This window comes from Perca flavescens, chromosome 15 (genome assembly GCF_004354835.1).
Source record: "Perca flavescens isolate YP-PL-M2 chromosome 15, PFLA_1.0, whole genome shotgun sequence".
Lineage (NCBI taxonomy): Eukaryota > Metazoa > Chordata > Actinopteri > Perciformes > Percidae > Perca > Perca flavescens.
This window is the reverse complement of record NC_041345.1, coordinates 26,346,374-26,365,639: the sequence shown is the minus strand read 5'-3', so window position 1 is coordinate 26,365,639 and position 19,266 is coordinate 26,346,374. Positions and strand designations below refer to the sequence as shown.

General features: G+C 41.8%; 1 protein-coding gene across 3 annotated transcripts; it reads left to right on the top strand.

The window, feature by feature from the left end:
- Positions 1-225: 225 nt before the first annotated feature.
- glyr1 (glyoxylate reductase 1 homolog (Arabidopsis)) lies at positions 226-15,085 on the top strand. Of its 3 annotated transcripts, XM_028600323.1 has the most exons (17): positions 226-356; positions 1,668-1,704; positions 1,817-1,896; positions 1,996-2,134; positions 4,283-4,393; positions 6,355-6,438; positions 8,125-8,178; positions 8,940-8,990; positions 9,201-9,274; positions 9,434-9,533; positions 10,187-10,297; positions 10,409-10,510; positions 11,014-11,176; positions 12,074-12,253; positions 12,489-12,613; positions 13,862-13,942; positions 14,549-15,085. In XM_028600323.1, exons 1-16 carry the CDS (start codon positions 319-321, stop codon positions 13,934-13,936), a joined length of 1,524 nt encoding a protein of 507 aa, XP_028456124.1. In that variant the 5' UTR covers positions 226-318; the 3' UTR covers positions 13,937-13,942; positions 14,549-15,085. The 3 variants fall into 3 exon arrangements, with proteins under 3 accessions (XP_028456124.1, XP_028456122.1, XP_028456125.1); XM_028600321.1 differs by having other exon boundaries at positions 227-356; positions 13,862-15,085; XM_028600324.1 differs by lacking the exon at positions 6,355-6,438 and having other exon boundaries at positions 227-356; positions 13,862-15,085.
- The last annotated feature ends 4,181 nt before the right edge of the window (positions 15,086-19,266 follow it).

The following is a 19,266-nucleotide window of genomic DNA, read 5'->3' as shown; positions in this document are numbered from 1 at the left end:
TGAGTTCAAATATAATATGGACCACATAAGTATAAAAACTCATTAATTTCTGAGCGCATGTAGAATTACCATAGCAAATGTTTTTTATTTTGGTTTAAAGTTATACTAATTTCCTTCTCTTTTGAAGTTCAGTTCTTGAAATATCCTCACTGCTTACCTATATTTTATGTTCAGGCTGGTTAGAAACTAGTTTTCAACGTAATAATAAACACAGCAGCGGACGTTGCACAGAGAGGAAGGGCTTGCCCTCGCACGTGACCAGTGGGCGTGTGTTGTCTTCTCCCCTCATTCAGTGCGACGTTTTATTAAAGTTGTAAGATGGCGACGGTGCATCTGAGGATCGGGGATCTAGTGTGGTGAGAAAACCTTTAAACGTTGTCCAACTCCTCTGCTCCTGCTCCGTGGTCTTGCGTCTCATAACGTAGTGTTAATTGAGGGAGTTTGACGTTAATGTTTCATGTCGGTGTCCATCCAGAAGTAATTAATGGAAGTGTTGGCTTCCTATGTTAGTTGATGGTCAACCCAAACAAATTGCTAGCTAAGCTGACTCAGCCAGCAGCCGTCGTTAGCAGATTGCTAGCTAGCGGACAAGCTTCAGAAAAGGTTTAGACCGAAACGAAGTAGCTTTTCCCAGATGCAAAGCAGTCTTTTATCATTTTAATTCAGGCGCCGAGGACGTTATCTGTAAAGCTTCGCCAAATACCTTTTTATTTTTTTTTAATTTTATTTTCAATGTTGTTGAAATGTTGTGGTCTGTGAAAAGCTTCGCTACCACCGGATATCTAACGTTAGCTAACGTTAACTGTAAATTGTAGGGAACGTTAGCTTCACGTTTGCTCGTCTTCCGTGTTAACTGTTGGAAACTTCTTTCTCCCAAGACAACTTTAGTTTGTCAAAATCGATGTATTCGTTCTCTTTAGTCTGAATTTGGGTCAATTCAACCCAGATAACGTTAGTTGACTTAGCTACCGTTAACGCTACTCGTGTTGACAATAACGTGAAACAGTTGGTCTCACGTTGGCTTGTCGCACCAGTTTGTTTATAATGGTGGTATTATCAGCATTGCATACACACGAAACTGCACTGGGGGCTAACTTTAGTTGCCTTGTATATTGGCAGCACGCATGACAGAAATATTGTGGCACATTGTTTCTTTAGACTATTAATCGACAAATAACGTTACTCCAGCAATTCAAGCAGCGACTAACGTTAGGCAATTTGTTTTCTCCTGTTAGGAGTTACGTCTTTTAAGGGCGTTATCACATAGTCCCTTTTGAAACGAACCAAACTCTAGTGGACCAACTTTTTTTATCCACACTGTAGTTCCTCTGGAGATTAACTGCTTTGGATTATGGGCAGTGGCACATTTTTGGAAATCCTGGCGGGGTCATACATGCATACATTCATACAACAAAATGTGGTGATGCAATCTGAACATACCATAGATATAAATTATATTAAACCATACTGGAACAACCAATAAACTTTGCACGAGTGAGAGAGAGGAGACGCTGCCATTGCGGTAACCTGTGGACTACCAATACCAAAGTGATGACAAAATTGGACCTGAGGAAGCATCAGAATCATCAGATTCACTTAGTGTGTTGTAATGTGTCTGTACTAGCAAGAAAGACCTGTATCAGGGCTAAATGTATCTCTTCTTTCAGGGGGAAGCTTGGTCGTTACCCGCCATGGCCAGGGAAGGTAAGGAGTGCAAACGTGCCATTTGCTGGTTTTAGGCTAAATAGATTCAAACATTTGCATGGCAAATGTAATGCTACTGTTGGACTACTCATTTTTCTTATTTACATTTCAGGTAGTAAGCCCTCCCAAGGACTTGAAAAAGCCCAGGGGCAAAAAATGCCACTTTGTGAAATTCTTTGGAACTGAAGACCAGTAAGTATGCATAATGAAAGGTAGCTGTTCTGACTGACTGACCTGGCATTTCCTTCTCCATCGAATGTGTAAGAGCTGTGTTTGTGTGTACCTGTCCAGCGCCTGGATCAAAGTAGAACAGCTGAAGCCCTACCATGCCCACAAAGAGGAGATGATTAAGATAAACAAAGGAAAACGCTTCCAACAGGCAGTCGATGCCGTGGAAGACTTCCTAAAGAAAGCAAAGGGTAAAGAACAGGTGAGAGCTTCTATAACACACAGTCCAACATTTGAGATGTACCTAGCACTTCTAGATGGTTTGTGTTTTTCCCTCTTCCAAAAGACCTAATTCCCTTGCATTTTGTATTATTTTTTTATTATTATAGAGATGCGTCGATAGTCTTTCTGGTATTTCAATGTGTTCGACATATACAGATTAAATTTTTTGCCCAGCGCCCCCACCGACCATTTAATTTATTTTCATGTCTAATTTTGTGAAATACTAAGCCTGTTATCAGTATGTAGTCTGACCACGGACGCTCTAAATATGAACTGAAAATGTCTGCTCTGTACAGCAGCAGAGTAGCAGGAGTCATGCAGTAACAAGATGATGCCAGAGGATTTTGTGTCAAAGCAAAAGCCTATTTTTATTTTGCCTATTTGCTAAAATGGAACCTGATAACGTTAATGAGGCGACCTGTGAACTCGGGTGGCCGCCTCGCAGCCGGAACATGGGGCAGCTGCACCACAGACCAACCGGCTCCGTAGCGGAAGCTCGTCCAGAAAGCCAGATATAAAAGTCAGCACACAATATCTTTTCTAGTAAAATGTCCAGTTTCTGGTGTTAACACAAGTTTATTAACCAGCGGGGTGAGGGAAAGAATTCTCCTCGAGTCAATATAATTTATCACTTTTTTTTTTTTTTTTTTTTTTTTTTTTGCTAGTCAAAATTTACACATGTGCCGCCTGATTTTTTTTTTTTTACAGCATGCACACAGCAGCATAGACGGCAACGTCTCACACACACACACACACGCACAACATGCTAGGGGTGGTACGGTTCACAAAACCCACGGTTTTCGGTTCTGTACGGTTCTTGTTTTTTCTTTTAATCTTTAACACTCCAGAATATAATTCAGCATATAGCTAAAATTAGCATATTGAATGCATGTTGCACAAAACATGCACACAGTGGCAGTTCTATATTGTTTAATTTCATCATAGGTAACATGAAATCCAAAATGTTCACACACACCAGACTATAAACGACGCTGGCGCATTCCTCCAGCTCTGGGCAGCCTCTCTCCCACTTGACATCTCTACAGGTGACGTGACCTACAGCGGCACCCCACTCCACTTGTCTCTCAAAATCTGACGAAAATCTTTTAAACCGTCCTTTGTCGATCTGAAATGAAGACAGATTCAGCAACTGCACGACCCATTTCTCGCTAAAAATGTTTTCAGAAACACGTTTCGGTGAACTATTTTAGTACGATATGACATCGTATTCTGAACGAGCCGCCATGACAGTCTGTTTTGAAATTAGGGACCAGCCAGACCCATGTGACGCAAACGTCCAATCAGCTGCCATGGGTTGCGTTTGTCACGCCCATCCCGCTCGTCATTTCCAGTAAGTGTTTTAACATTAGGTGTCGAAAGTGGACACAACGACAGTAAGAGGTTAGTGCACATTAACAGTGTACTGACGAACCGTGCGGTACACACGGGCTCCGAACCGAGACTAGCGATCCGAGCGATTCGGGTGTTTTTTCATGAACCGTACCACCCCTACAACATGCACGTCGTGCACGCAGTGGAAGCTGCAGCACACAGTACCGCCGCTGTACATTTTAACACATGCAAGTCCAAAATAAGCTCTGGATAAACGCCTTAAAAAACATTTAGAACAACGTACTTAATCAGACACTTAACTGGCTATTGTCGCAGACACACTTCCAGTGTTGCCAACGTGGCAGACTTTCTAGCTAGGTTTAGTGACTTTCCAGACCCTATTAGTGACTTAATTTAAAAAAAAATAGACCAATCAAGGAAAACGGAAGAAAAAAATATGCATGCTGCTCAGAGTAATCCCAGTGCCTGGCTCGTCTGCCGGGTCACTCTGTCAGTAGGTGTTGGGCTGGCAAGGACTCCTTCCTGAAATGCTCCTGGGTGTTGCGTTTTAGTCTCAGCAAATGTTTATTCAGGTGGACACATGGTCTCTGTTGAGGCCATCTGCTCCACCAGTATGACTGCATTCAATCTCTTTGGTAATCTGGTCTCCCTTTTGCTCGGTGTACATGTAACCGGCTTATTTCAAGACCCATCCCACATTTAAGACCGCTGAGAAATGTGTTGACATGCAAAAAAAAAATTGTAACACAAAATGCTAATCTTGTGTTTTTAACAGAACTTAGATGGCAAAGGAGACTCGAAAGGAAAGAAGACACCCAATAAGCCGCTGAAAATACTGGAGGAGGATGACGAGGATCTGAGTGCCCTGAAGGACCCCTCCGAGAAGGTCAGTAGGACTCTGACAAGTTAAAACATTGTCCTGTCAAGTGTTGGTTAAATAGTTTTACTGAAAATTTAAGCTATTTAGAAAAGACAAAACACAGCGAATTGAGGACCAGAAAAAGTGAAGCAAGAGATGGAGGCTTTACAAACGATTCATTAGTTATGAACCCCCTCCTTCCCTTCTTTGTGCATTGAGCCATGCACATGTCTTTTCATTGTCTGTAGGGAATGTCAAGTTGAGAATGAGATTTTTAATTCTGTTCACCTTCAAAAACCAGGTGTTCGCTTTCCCGGCTAAAGCAATCTGATGAAAATTGTCCGCATTAAACCTGTACTTTACAATTTATATTTCTGTTTACAAAATGGTGTCGTCTGGCGACTTTTGTGCGCAGAAAATCGAGTGACGATTATGAAGGGGGGGTGTCATGGAAGGCTTGTGTCATGTGGACGCGGCGACAGTGTTGTTGTCATTACTTGGAGTTCCTCATGGGGGAGACAGAAACTACGCACTATTGCTTTAAGTGTTGCGGTGTCATAATGGCAATAACAGGTCAAACTTTCACTTGCTGAATCTTATATTTAAAGTGAAGGCTGGGGCTTACGCTATGGATAATGGCAAGTAAGTGTTTAGCCACATCTAACCCAGGTACCAGTGAACTATTGTGATTTTTAATGGTTAGTGAGTGGGGTGACTGCAGGAATTCAATGTAACATAACGTAACGTGTAGCCTTTATCTCTTTCTGCTTTTGTTTCCCCTGTTCTCCGTTTGCTTTGAACCGTTCCTGTCGAGAGAGCCCTGCCGTGTGGACAACGTGTGTATGCCAGATAGTCTGGTGGGGATAGTTACGGAGAGGTGTGCTTGCAGACACAGTGAAGTGCATGCTTTCCCATGGGTAGTGAAGCTGCAGTAGTCAGTGTTTTGTGTTCGCCGCCAAGACGCGCAGAAGTACCCGTTTAACGCAACGTTATTGAATCTAAAGCTAATTGAGTTAGCCTGAAGAAACCAGGGGTCTCCCGGCTACGGTTTGGAGCTGCGAAGCTGGAAATGTAACCCTAATCTACAAGAGAAGTCTGTGTCTGATATAAAATAATTTTCTCCAATTTTAAGGATTCTTGCTAGTGCGTGGCATGCAGGCTCTGCATGCATAGCGAAGATGCCAATCGCAGTCAATTTATCAAGCAACTAAAGCAGGCCCGATTACCGTTAAGTTATCCACCCCGACCTGAAAATGAGCAAGCAACAGGAGGGGAGCAGCATCTGGGCGCCCCCCGTGTTTTAGGGGAAGCGACATGCATGCTTCATTGATGTTGACGCTGGATTGATAGTATTATATGAATACAGTGGTGTTATGGTAGTCAACGAGTGTTGGTTAGGTTAACTACCTAATTTCCCACTTCCAAAATCACTTCAGAAGAGTAGTATGTCCCTGGTCCCCCCTGGGGGGTACACGATCACTGTCACCTTTTTCACCCCGATGAGTTTGCAGTCCTGATATATTCATTGTCTGGTTTTACATAACCCAGCTGTCATTAAGTTTGTTAATTAACCTCACTTCATAAACCTCCGTTTCCACCTCCATATTCTGACACCTTCCAGTAGTAGACGTCAAGCAGTGAAGGCTGTGGCGCTAAGGTTGTAACAATACCACTCGTTGGACATCGGTTCACCCGAATAACATTAAACCTATTATCTCTCTTACCTCTAGTGGTATCTATACATGCAGATCAGTTTGGCTGTATTTGTCCAGGTTTTGAGATACCTCTCTGTCTGAGATCTCACTCTCAGACGGTGAAGGAAATTTGATTTGGTGGTCCTCAGCGCCGTCTGTCCATACAGTATATGACAGAAAAACATCCCCCACTACGGCACACCTGGACCTCTACAAATTCACCCTTTTTTTTTATTTATTTATTTTTTATTTTTTTGATTTAGAAGGTCAATATGTGTCTCTTTCCTCCTCAAGGACTTAACTGACTCAGACCCCGAGCCGTCCACTATTGAGAGGCTGGGGGCGGGACCTGGCTCAGGATTCAAGTGGGAAAGCAGTGTAGGTGAACCCCCCCTTTTCCAACAAGCCTGCCTTGCTGTTCTTCTACCTGACTTTAAGCTTTGGCTTTATTCACCAGCAACTGCAGACCTTTCCCTTCTGACCTGTTTCTTACACACACACACACACACACACACACACACACACACACACACACACACACACACATGCGCGCAAAAGGACACAGTATTTTTGTAAGTAGTGTGTCAGAGAGCTCTCACCACTAGCTGTTTCTACCCTCAGACTTTTTCATGGTCTGCCGATTTATAAACCGAATCGGCCCATTTCCTGGTTTCAGGTGTCCTCCTCTGCATTTCCTCTACAATACTGCAACATATTGAATTAAACATTTGCCTGTTGGAAATGTCATAATCTTTTGCCGTTTTTTGTTTTCAGGCCAAATCAGTGTAGGACTGTAATGTAACGGATAGAGGGACTTATCGTTAACAGTCACTTATTAGGCCAGTCATCCCATACACCATAAAAAAGCATGTGCATTTCAGGCTGTTTTTACCTGGTTTTAAAATCCTTCCAGAGTGATCGGATCACAAGTGGACCGCTCTAAGTACGTTAGTTGACACCTGGAATCAGATTGTGTCTTCCCAACTCTACATGTATGTGCCAATAAACGGTACATTAATCCCATTTGCACATAGGCTAGTTGAGTGTATGTGTGTCCGTCTCACATAAATCCTACGTTAGAAACGTGCAATGACTAATGAAAAAGTGCTTCCTACAGCTTGTCTGTGTGCAGAGGGATGTAACTTTTCTCTGCGTGACGGCTTTGTGTTTATAACATGTATCCTACATTTTCTGAACCTACAAATAAAGATGTCGAACGGGGCCTGTGCACGAGAAAGAGAGACATTTTCAATGGTCTCCATATGTTCAGCTCTCACCGCGTTTGTAGCGTCTAACTGAATCTCTGTGGTTTCTATATCTGCTTTATTTTCGTTTAATGTTTGCTATTAGAAGTCGTGTTAGCTGCTTCATAATCAAAGCTTTTAAATAACAAAATAACCGGGGACTGTTATTGGAAAGTAAGCTAGGTCCCGGAGACTACGATCGTGATGATATCGTATCATAAGGCCTCTGGTGATTCCCACCCCTAGTGGATCCTGGGTGCGTTCACACCTGTACTGCCTCGGATCACTCGGGGTGGATTTAAAAACCTGGTGGAAACAGGGTTTTTGTGTCTAGTTGTAAAACTGTTCTTGGCACACCTCTAGTTCTTTTGAATAGCAAACTGTTCCTTTTGTTCTGTGTTGCTGCGAGTATTCTAAAAGTCAAACAATGTGGCTAACATGCTGTTGTGTTTTTCTACCTCAATGGATTGTGCAGCAGTTGAACATATGCAGGGTTCTCACTGGTTATAGAGTTTCTGCTGTATTGCGGAGTTTTAAGAGAATTAACCAAATTTCTCTGGGAAACTCGGAACATTCAGGTATTTTGATTAGGCTTTCATCGTTAACACTCCATGGCAAAATCCAACTTTTTAGCTCCATGGATTGAATCCCTCCCAAATTTCTTACCGGCATCCATGGCAGTATGTACAAGGACCATGAGGAGCCCTGTGTCAGCATGGTGTGTTATAGACTAGATGGTTTCTGCACTCTATATTCTGCCTGGTCAGTACATACCGTATGTAAAGAGAACACTTAACAATGAACTCTTCTTCTGTTGCAGCCTGTGAAAGACGACCCACATTTCCATCACTTCTTACTCAGCCAGTCTGAGAAGGTAAGGGGAAGCCTGCTCCTTTTTTTTTTTTTTTTTTTTTTCTCGGTGTAGTTATAGTTTTGGGTTTCAAATTGTCTGATCTTGTTTGAAGCCCAATCTGAGACTTGATAGTATTTTGTTCTCCTCTGAATGTGCCTGCTTGGCTTGGCTTTGATCAATAGTGATAAAAGATTTTCACCCCTCTCTGGACACACCCAAGCTTGAGTTTCCCAACAGCAGTGTTTCCCTTTTTGTGTTCCAAAATCTTAATTTTGACCAAATTGATTTTAATTTTTACTGTAAATGCATATCTGTTCCAATGTGGATTTTATTAACTAGTTATCGGTATCGGCCTTGGAAAAAAAACGTATCAGTGGATCCCTGGTAGTAGGCCTGCACGATAAATCGTTATAAAATCACAATCTCGATTCACCATTGTTCGAGATTTTCATTTTTAAATTACTGTTTTTGTTTTTCTCCAATTAATTTATTGAAAGCATTAGACATTGATTATGTATGCCTGTATCAGAGCCATATTTAGTTCAATGTGTTATATGTCACTAGTTTTGGTAGCCTTCTGTACTTAAATGGCCAGTATGTACTTTATTTTCTTTCATGTGTGCAATAAACATTACACTTCGTGAGAAAAAAAAATAGTGGCAGAGAATCGTGATATCAATCCTGAGCTAAAAAATCCTCATTCATATTTTTCCCCGACTCGTGCAGGCCTACCTGGTAGAGAATATATTGGTCACCTCTGTCTGTTTCCTCACTTTCCACAGCCAGCCTCATCAATGGAACCCATTAGCAAGCGCCTGAAGATCATTGAAGAGGTAAACTAACTAGTAAATTTTAGTAAGACTAATGTTCTGAGTTTACTTGTAATATAAATTCTAACTTCTACGGTTTGATTTTTTTTTACTGTAGTGTTTTCCATAGCAAAATGTCCTGAATATTTTTGGTTTCCTCATGCATAGCAAAGCTAGGTAAGGCTGCATTCCCTTCAGTATGAAACTGACAATGTTGGTTTTTGGGTTGTGCAGGACACGGGGTCGACCTCTATCCAAGCAGCCGACAGCACAGCCATCAATGGCAGCATCACACCCACAGATAAAAGGTATGTACACATCCTCACCGCAACATTGTCAACGCCCCTTATTACGTTTAACCTAGGATAACTATTATTGATTTTATTACAATAACGAGCATTGGGTTTTCAATATGGATGCTAATTGGGCTTGCTTGTGTTGTGTTCTTTTTGGACTTTGCCCTTCAGGATAGGGTTCCTGGGTCTGGGGCTGATGGGTAGCGGTATAGTTTCCAACCTGTTGAAAATGGGTCACGTTGTCACAGTGTGGAACCGCACAGCCGAAAAGGTACTGTAATGAAACACAGAGTCACTGTCACACAGGCAACTGCAGACTCCACTTTAAGATCCTCACTGATGTTGTGTCTCATTAACGCCAGGCACCTGTTGCTGTGTTTGACTGGTGATGATATATTTCATTTAAAACTTCTGATCATCTGCTGCTGCTCAGATTTGACCACCTGCATGTTATAAATAGCATGGTGTCTTACAACTCACACTAGGACTATGGCCCAACATTTAAATCATGGTATAATTTGAAGCATGGGAATGGTATATGGTATATTAGTTTTTCACAAGATTTCAATAAATACTTCTAAAGGGGTAGACCTCTGGTATGGCAACTGCATGACAACTATTACTGTACTCTTAATAGTGATGCTAAGAAATATTTCATGTATTATATATATTTTATGATATTTTATGTGGGACCTGATTAAAAAAAATTCACATCAGATCCGTTTTAGATTTAAGGGCTTCCAAAATATGAGGCATTGCTCAATTCTGCAATAAATGTCACTAATCTGCATTACATCAACTGAGGTTGGCAACCCTAATGTGATTCATGATTTAAAAAAAAAAAAAAAATTGGGTGCATATCCTGTGTTGGCATGCTGCAGATAATTCAGAACGTGACTTGTGACTTGTACCTCTGTGTTCCAGTGTGACCTGTTCATCCAGGAGGGGGCCAGGTTAGGCCGGACTCCTGCAGAGGTGGCTTCCACCTGTGATATCACTTTCTCCTGTGTCTCTGACCCAAAAGCTGCCAGGGATGTGAGTGCCATCTCAACTACACTACATGGCTTCCTCTGGAAGTGTGACATCACTAGCTTATGGGTTAAAAAAAAAAAAAAGTAAAACGTCTGTGTGTTTGTTGCTCTCCAGTTGGTATTGGGACCCAGTGGAGTGCTGCAGGGCATCAGGCCAGGCAAATGCTACATAGAGATGTCCACTGTAGACCCAGAGACCATCACAGAACTCTCACAGGTATACACAAACATAGCACACCCACACACCAAAGTAGCCACAGTTCTTAATTTTTCCCTAGGTTTGTGAAAGACTTAGGTGCACGTATTTAGTGGGGGGTTTAGGAGTCCTCCCTCAAGAAAATGTTACCAACCTGTTCCCTTTTTTCAATACATTTTTTTTTCTCACAATTTCACATCATTTAGACTATTATTATTATTACCACATCTGTGTCTAAAACGTTGTTAAAGCTAGAGCAGATGAATACATGAATAAATAATAAAACTGCGGGACCAACTACCATAATTAGATCTGAGAAAAGTCATTTAGTTAGTTTTGATTCTTTCATTTTCCATTAGTTCTGCTTGGGTGCTGCACCTAAGCCTTATAATGCTAGGGATTACCCTGCACTATCCCAACATGATTGTTGCTATTCTTCTCCATCTGAAACACAAACTGTTGGGAGTTAGCATTGGATTAGTGTTAGTATTGCTGTGTTAAATGATTGCATGTTTGAATGTCAGGTGATCACATCGCGGGGCGGGCGTTTCCTGGAGGCTCCGGTGGCGGGAAGCCAGCAGCTCTCCAACGATGGCATGCTGGTCATCCTGGCTGCTGGCGACAGAACGGTGTACGAGGACTGCAGCAGCTGCTTCCAGGCCATGGGCAAGACCTCCTTCTTCCTGGGTATGTAGGGGTGTACTGAGAGTCAGCTCTCACCGTTCAGTATGACACACCTTCTGGGTTCACTGTTGGATACGTGAACATAAACAACGTCTTGGCTATTTCTTGGCTCTGCAGTTGCCAGGCAACCAGCGGAGACTCCAGGAAGTTACTGCTAAGAAAAAGCCCGGCACATAACCTTCTGTAAAACCGTGATTAAACAAATGAGATAACATTTAGAGGTGCTGGTAGGTAAAGTGTGTTAACATGAACAGTGCCAGGCTCAAGCGCGATTTATGCTTCTGCGTTAAATCGGCGCTGTGGCTACGTACGTTGGCACATGGAAACAGCGGCCTACGCCGTACCTCCCGAAAAATGTAACTGCATGTCGCGGTGACGATCTGCTGTGGCTTGGTAGCGTTGCATTACTATAAACATAGCATTCGAGGATTGGCGAAAAACGTGCTCTGGTTTATTTCTTTAAACCAATCACAATCGCACACTGTGCCTCTGCCAAATGGCCTCGGGAAAGAACTTGTTTTGGTGGAACGTGTGTACGTTCAAAAGTAAAAACGGTAGTAGAAAACTCAGATTGGACAGATAATCTAGCTAGCTGTCTGGATTTACCCTGCAGAGATCTGAGGAGCAGTTAACCATAGTCCTCAGAAATCCACCAGAGTTTAGAACGCCAACACAATGGAAGCCAAAGGTAACCGATATCTGCCCTAAATGAGTGAAATCCGGCAGCAACGGAGCAATCCTGGAAGTGGAACGTCAAGGATATAGACTATCTAATTTGTGGCTGCCCAACATGATAAATAGCCAATTTCAGTCCAACAGAAATTTAGGCACAGACACACTGAGGATGATTGTCATTTCAGTGTGAACACTGTTTTTATATTTTTGTGTGTGTGTTTTCAGGTGAAGCGGGTAATGCAGCGAGGATGATGCTGATCCTCAACATGGTGCAGGGCAGCTTCATGGCCACCATTGCAGAGGGGCTAACCCTGGCCCAGGCCACCGGCCAATCACAGCAGACCTTCCTGGACATCCTGTGCCAGGGCCAGATGGCAAGCACCTTTGTGGACCAGAAATGCCAAAGTAAGTCCACACAAAGGAAGTTTTAAGTCGTTTTGTTTACCGACTCACCTGAACCTCGCTTACTGGTTGTCTTTTGTCAACTGTATTTATTAGTTAATTTTCTTTCAATCTCAAATGGTAAGGTTTTGGGGTTGTGGCTATAGAAAAGTGGTAACATGAACACTGACAATTTCAAGCAAAGATATGTTTGAATGTACAGTAGGCTAATAAAAACCTTCCCTCCTCCTGCATCCAGATATTTTACAGGGCAACTTTAAGCCAGACTACTATTTGAAACATATTCAGAAGGACTTGAGGCTAGCCATCTCCATGGGCGACATGGCCAACCATCCAACCCCAATGGCTGCTGCTGCCAATGAGGTACAATTTAGAAATGGTGTTACTCTGTACTGAAAAGGGTTTACGCTAATAAAATGCAATCTTTTTTAATTTTTTTTTTTAAACTGTGAACTGGTGACCAGAAAACTCGTCTAGGTACATTCCACATGTTTCCGAAGAAAAGCAATGAATTCATTAGTCTACATGATTGCTTCAGAGATTAAGTTAAGCAAAATTAAGCACTGGGCGAATGATACGCAGTCATAGAGGATGCAGGACTTCACTAGCCTGACAAGCCAGACCCACATCAAGATGTAGGGTCTGGGAACTCACCATTGACGGAGCTCAATCCGAGTGGCGGGATAAACGGTTGTCTTTCACATTCCCTCTGCACATAATAGGATGGCGCTACAACCAGGCAGAACACCGAAGAAGGTAGCGGAGATAGTTGATGGATTCAACTTTAAACTTTTGCTGTATCCGGTCGGCAAAACTCCGAACACATATTCCTTTTTTAAGAATGATTTCAGTGCCGTTCTTTTCTCAAAGAAAAGCTTAACTCCAAGTCTTCCAGAAGACCGCTGTTCCCAGCAGCAGCCATAAGCCCGCCCACCGACTCTATACACGATGTGATTGGCCTGACCAGAGTTTGGTTTTTCCAGCTTGCAAGCCAACGGAGAGTGCCTAGACCCCCCTGGCTGTAAATTAAATTTGCTGCCACTAGGGTGCGTCTAGATTTCTAGGCTAGGACTTCACCATATGAATAAAGTAATGTTACCTGAGCCACTTTAATATCTGCTGACATCTCAGCAACACAGAACATCCCAACAGTATTTTTCTTGCAGAGCAACATGGAAATAGAATGAACAGTGTTGTTTTGAAAACGTTGTACAGTGTGTGTTTTGTTCATGTGTGATGTTCCATAAGCATTTCACTGTATTTAAAATGATTCACTTTAATTTCAAGTGTAAAAAGTAATATTTCCATTCCGAACTTACCTCCTATAGGCTACTGTATTTTAAAAAGAAGTTTAGTGCTGGTTAAGCTTATGCTTCACTTTGTGTTGATGGCCTGAGTCTATAATGTGGCCATTAAAAAAAATGATAAACGCTGCATGATGACTGAGAAGTTGCCTATGTTCAAATTTTGTGGCTAAGTCCTGGATCTTCACAATCCTGCCTACAGCACCTTTTTAAATATCCTTTGTAACAATACATGAATAAATGCTAACCTAACAATAGGAGTGAGGCAATCCAACTAAAACCATTTTATTTTGCTGTTCCTTCGCAGGTTTACAAGAGGGCTAAGGCACTGGACCAGTCAGACAATGACATATCTGCCGTCTACAGAGCCTACATTCACTAGAGTGAGGTGTGAGCTTTCCTCTGGACCACACAGTCTTTCATCCCTTCTAGTTTTCCCCCTTTGTCATGTAATGAGTTTTATTTTTAAATTCTCCTTTTTTTTGTCTTTTTTTTTTTTTGCACCACAGCGCCAGCCATGTTCGCTGCCCACAAGTCATGTGGTTGTGAGTCCTTTTGTTAGAGGCAACCTTTTAAGCATTGCACTGACTACTGGGGGAATATAAGCTGTAAAGAGTGTTCCAAAATGAGGTTGTACTACTGCAGTTTGCTGTAGGGGCAGTTTGTCTGGTTTCTGGAGTATAGTGGAAGTAAAGCAGGCCAAGGATGGGGCGGGGGATGGGAGGTGGGGGGGGGTCTCCAGTGCAGCTGTGAAGAGCAGGGTGTCCCGCTCAAGCCAGAGAAAACGCTGTCAGGTTTTGTGGATGCATAAACCCTAAAGAATTTTTTTGTTTTGCAAATGATGAGTATATTTAATTGAGTGTGATCTTTGCTTTTCTTTTAAATGTCCAGAATTCCATGAGAGAAAACACCAAGAACATGCCACTGCATTGCCTTAATATTGTAACCCCTCAAGTCTTTTCAATAATAGTATTTATTTATGTTTCTTTTCTAGGTCTTCTTGGTGCAGGTTGGCCATGGCTTGTTTCTGTATTTGAGATGATTTATGCTTTTACGTTGGTGTTTCTTCAACAGGTTAATGATAGAGCAACAGATGTGTTGAGGCCTTAAAATGCAGTAATAATTGATATTTCTCATCAAGACTTGAGATTTCCACATTTGAAAACCCTTGATTCTTGTGTTTGGAAGAGCTCTCATTTAAACAGTTGTTTTTTTTTGTTTGTTTTTTAATATATTACTCTGAAAATAGATGAATCCACTTTTTGAGTTGCATTTTAACTGATGTCATAATTAAGCCCCCACGTCAATCGTGTTTTTATCTTCTTTTTAGTTGGAGGTAAAAGTTGTGGCTGGGTATTGAAGGCCAATTTTAGACCATCATGACACAAGTACATGATTAAAAACAACCTAGCTAATGTAAGCGTTTGAAGTGGTTCAGTGGTTAGAGAGTTTCTTTACTTGTGGAAGACTGAAACGTAAAGCCGTAGAATAAATACATCCTCTTCAGCTCCACAGTCGGTAGCTGATTGTAGTTGGAATGCAATTATTGATAAACTGTTACATCAGTATCTCACACACACACACACACACACACACACACACACACACACACACACACACACACACACACACACACACACACACACAATGCGTGGCACTATCTTTGTGGGGACCCGTCATTGACATAGCCCCTTACCCTAACCTTAACCATTAAAACTAAATGCCTATTCATAACCTAATTCTATCTACAGAGCTAATTCAGGTAATTTGGAACCTGACGGATAAATTGGTCATCTCAACTGCTATAAGCTCCCGACAGTCATTCAACGGTGTCGGCTGATAATTAACAAGGAATGTCGGCAGACACATCAGATGCCAAAGACATGTTTGAGGGCTTTAGAAATGGTGTCTCCATTACATAGTTCTGTCCATCAGAGTGCACTAAAAAGTTTGTTTTACTCTGTAAAATGTCCCGCTCGATACATATATATTGAGCACAATGCTAGAGTGAACAAATGTAAAGAATTGTTGTTAAAAATTTAGAGGATTTTTTTTTTCTTCTTTGTTTTAAAATTAGGATATTTTTAATTTTAAAATGAGGATATTTTTAATTTTAAAATGTTTGTTAGCTGCCTCATAAACGTATCTGGTCGGGTTCTACAAATGGGTCTAATCAGGTCAGACAGGGTCCGGTTCTGTTACTGCAGGTGTCTGTGTGTCAACAGGTCTAATAACCGAGCACATCACTTCTATCATAATGGGAGTTAACGCTCTTCTTTTTCCAGCGTCTTTGCGGGTTTATTCTGGAACCGCCCCAATCTGGATCAGGTCTAATTAACATTGCGTCCATACCAATTTTGGATTTGGTCCAGAAAGTTTGGACAGGTGAAGACCTCTACTACGCCCTGAATGTTACACACACACACTCACACACACCCTACATAAGTATGCAGATGCAAATGACAATATGCAACAGAAACGTGGCATGGTGGTCTATAGTCAACCAGGAGTGTTTCATAGACCTTTTTCACAGCAGACATGTTGACCTGTCATAGTAGGAAAAGCACAGGTGTATTCAAAACCGTTACTGATGGCTGCATTCCACTTAGGAGAGGTCCAGGTATTGTGTCTATGTCTGCTGTGAAAAAGATCCACACCTGAGGAGGGGAAACCGCGGAGTTCATATAGCTGATAGAAGAATAGATGGCTTTGATCTGTTAGTGGTAGTCTCGCATTGCCACACCTTCCTCCACAGCGCCGCACAGGAAGGTCTGGCTAGTCCACACAGCATTCCGGGATGGGAGGAAAAACGTGCTCTGGTTTATAGGCATTTCTTTTAAACAAATCACAATCGTCTTGGGCGGTTCCAAGCGCCGGACAGAGCCACAGTGCCTCTGCAGAACAGCCTCGGGAAGAACTTGTTTTGGTGGAACGTGTACGCTCAAAGGTTTTTTTTTTTTTTTAGTCGTGCAACAGAAAACTCAGATTGGACAGATAGTCTAGCTAGCTGTCTGGATTTACACTGCAGAGATCTGAGGACCAGTTAACCATAGTCCTCAGAAATCCACCGGAGGTTAGAACGGCAACACAAATAAAGAGGAAGGGGACGGACATCCGGCCGAAAATGAGGGATTTCCGGCGGCACCGGAGCAATCCTGGAAGTGGAACGGCGTGGATGTAGACTAATCTGTTGGTGACTGTTAGAGCGCTCTTCTTTCCACCACTCAATAGTGATGCAACACAATGTGTGAAGTCATAGCTTAGGCATCTGTTAAAAATATTCGGAGAGTAAGTATTGGGTTGTATGCCTTGTTCATTTTCTGTCCAATTTGTCCGATTTTTATTTTTTATTTTTTTACAACTCCATAATTTCAAGAAGGATGTGGGTATTATTTTTGGGCTCTTATCACAAATGGTGTCAGCAAAAAAGTGCAGAAGTGGGTAAATCAAGATGGCAAATATGACCGCAAGTCTATATCCTCATATGAGAGCACATTGGTAGTCGGCCCCATGTGACTGAGTGATTGTCATGCTGTAGCAGCAGACCCTGCTGTTCTTCCACTATAACCCATACAGTATGACACAAAGACAAAGAAAGCAGGGGAGTGGGCACCATCAGAATATTGTATTTGCTTCATTGCAGGAAAAAAAGACCATTTTATTTAGTTTAAGGCCCTTTTTTATCAGTTTCAACTGTATCTAAATGAGTTTCTCAAACACAACACATTTGTTTAATAGAATCCAACATCCTACTTTTCTGTTTGCCAAACAGATTATAGGTGGATTTTGGTGGCCCTTACACACTGTTGAAAAGAACAATTTTAGAAGACTGATGCAAATAGCCAAATAGGTTGCATAGGGTTTATTTTATATCTACAATAGCCAGGATTAATGAAAACAACGAGCGACTGTCTAACACCTTTGTCTCTTAATACTGTAGGTTGTTGAGTTCAAGTGTAAATGGTTTATTATGTGGTTTATATAATCTGGCTTATCGCATCCCGTTTAAAGGAAGGAAGGTGTAACTTTGGCTTTGGGGGATATTTATGATTTTGTGTACATGTGGACGTATTGAAGACTTTTTGTGCTGTTTAATAAATCCTCTACTGATTATTGACATGCATGCATGTTTTATTACCGATCCAGTGTAGGCAGCTGCATGGCAGCTCCGCCACCATTTGTGTGTGTGTGTGTGAATAGGAATGAGAGGCAAATTGTAAAGTGCTATGTAAATGTAGTCCATTTACCATCTCATTCAGTTAATATTATTTGGACTGTTATTAATTTGCTTAGGTCTCTATTTGACACTTAATACATTTCATATCCAACAATTGGTGTGCTCTCAACATTTATTTTACTTTCCTACAGGGTTTCTGCTGGGTCTAAAAAAAAAAAAAAATAAAGTCTAAAATTAAAAAATCTCAACTTTAGTCTAGACAGTTGGTCTTACTTTTCCTACGCTACCTCTAATGCTCATTGAATTTTACATTTTTAATTCCGGGGTGTTATGGTTCTTTCTTTTGATAGTCCAAATATAATTTTGCTGTATATGTACATATACAGCAAATTATCACTGCTACGCCCAGATTATTATTTCTCCGTTTATTCAATTTGAATACATTTATCTACTTTGCAAGTATACTTCTGGGACTCTGCATTTCGTTGTACTTTAATGTCGTGACATGGTCTTAAATTTCATTCACAAAGGTCTTAAAAAGGTCTCAAATTTCACTTGTTGAAACCCCTCTCACTACCTTGTCTGTGTCTCTCGGCCCCATTGGTTCCCATTTCAAATGTGTACATCTTTTAAACAAGTCACAAATACATAAATTCATGTTTTGAGAAAAAAAAGCTTGGTAATTTCCTCAAACAGCTGGACACTATTTTTAACAAATGTTGAAATAGTGCATTTGTTGGGGACTATTTTGAGTAGTAGTAACACATTTGGTGTTCAAGTAATTGTGGCAGCAGGAGGTGTGTGTGGGATGGAGTCAAAATAAACGTGTGTGTGTGTGTGTGTGTGTTTTTTCATGGCAATGGCGTGCAACAGGGTGGATCACTGATGTGTTTTCAACAACGATGGAGCTCTGTGGCCCAGAGGAAGAAGCTCTATCAGGCGTTGATACACAGAAATACTTGGTAGTATTTAGTTCTTTTCGTGGGATTTGTTCACAGAAGGAAAAATGTATAGCACCATCTTTGTCCTTTTGAGGTGTGAGCTGGACTATAAATGTGACCGGCCTTGTTGGATTTTGGTCTAGAGGTGTGGACTTTGGAGGATCCAGCCCCTGAAGTGGGACCGGGCCTCTATTTCCCATGAATAAAAGCTTATACTTTTATTTAACCCCAGGGTTACAATTTTTCCACTCTGTTTGTTAGAGCACACTACGCACAGGCCTGCAATCCACACCCATGCTCGGGTCCTAGACTACATGCACAAATGGAGAGATGTCAGAGTGAGGGGGCGGGGGCTGCGACTGCTGGACAGGTGTCATGAGCAGTTTGGGGTTCAAAGCCTTGCTCAAGAGCAGTACGGGGACCCCTCGGGTTCCCAACCCCCACTCCCTGCGGACTGAGCAGGGGCCTAGCACAACATTCTGGGCCCTGTAGAAAGGCATTTTCTATGGGGCCCCTCCCCGCATCCACAGCTATTCATATATATATATAATATATAATCGCATCTTTTTGGGCCCTCCTCACACGAGGGCCCAA

Bases quoted from the DNA above. Each gene is read 5' to 3' on its own strand.
- glyr1 (XM_028600323.1), top strand. From the start codon at position 319: ATGGCGACGGTGCATCTGAGGATCGGGGATCTAGTGTG. The intron at 357-1,667 runs GTGAGAAAACCT...CTCTTCTTTCAG, and splicing joins AGGATCGGGGATCTAGTGTG to GGGGAAGCTTGGTCGTTACC. The intron at 2,135-4,282 runs GTGAGAGCTTCT...TGTTTTTAACAG, and splicing joins AAGCAAAGGGTAAAGAACAG to AACTTAGATGGCAAAGGAGA.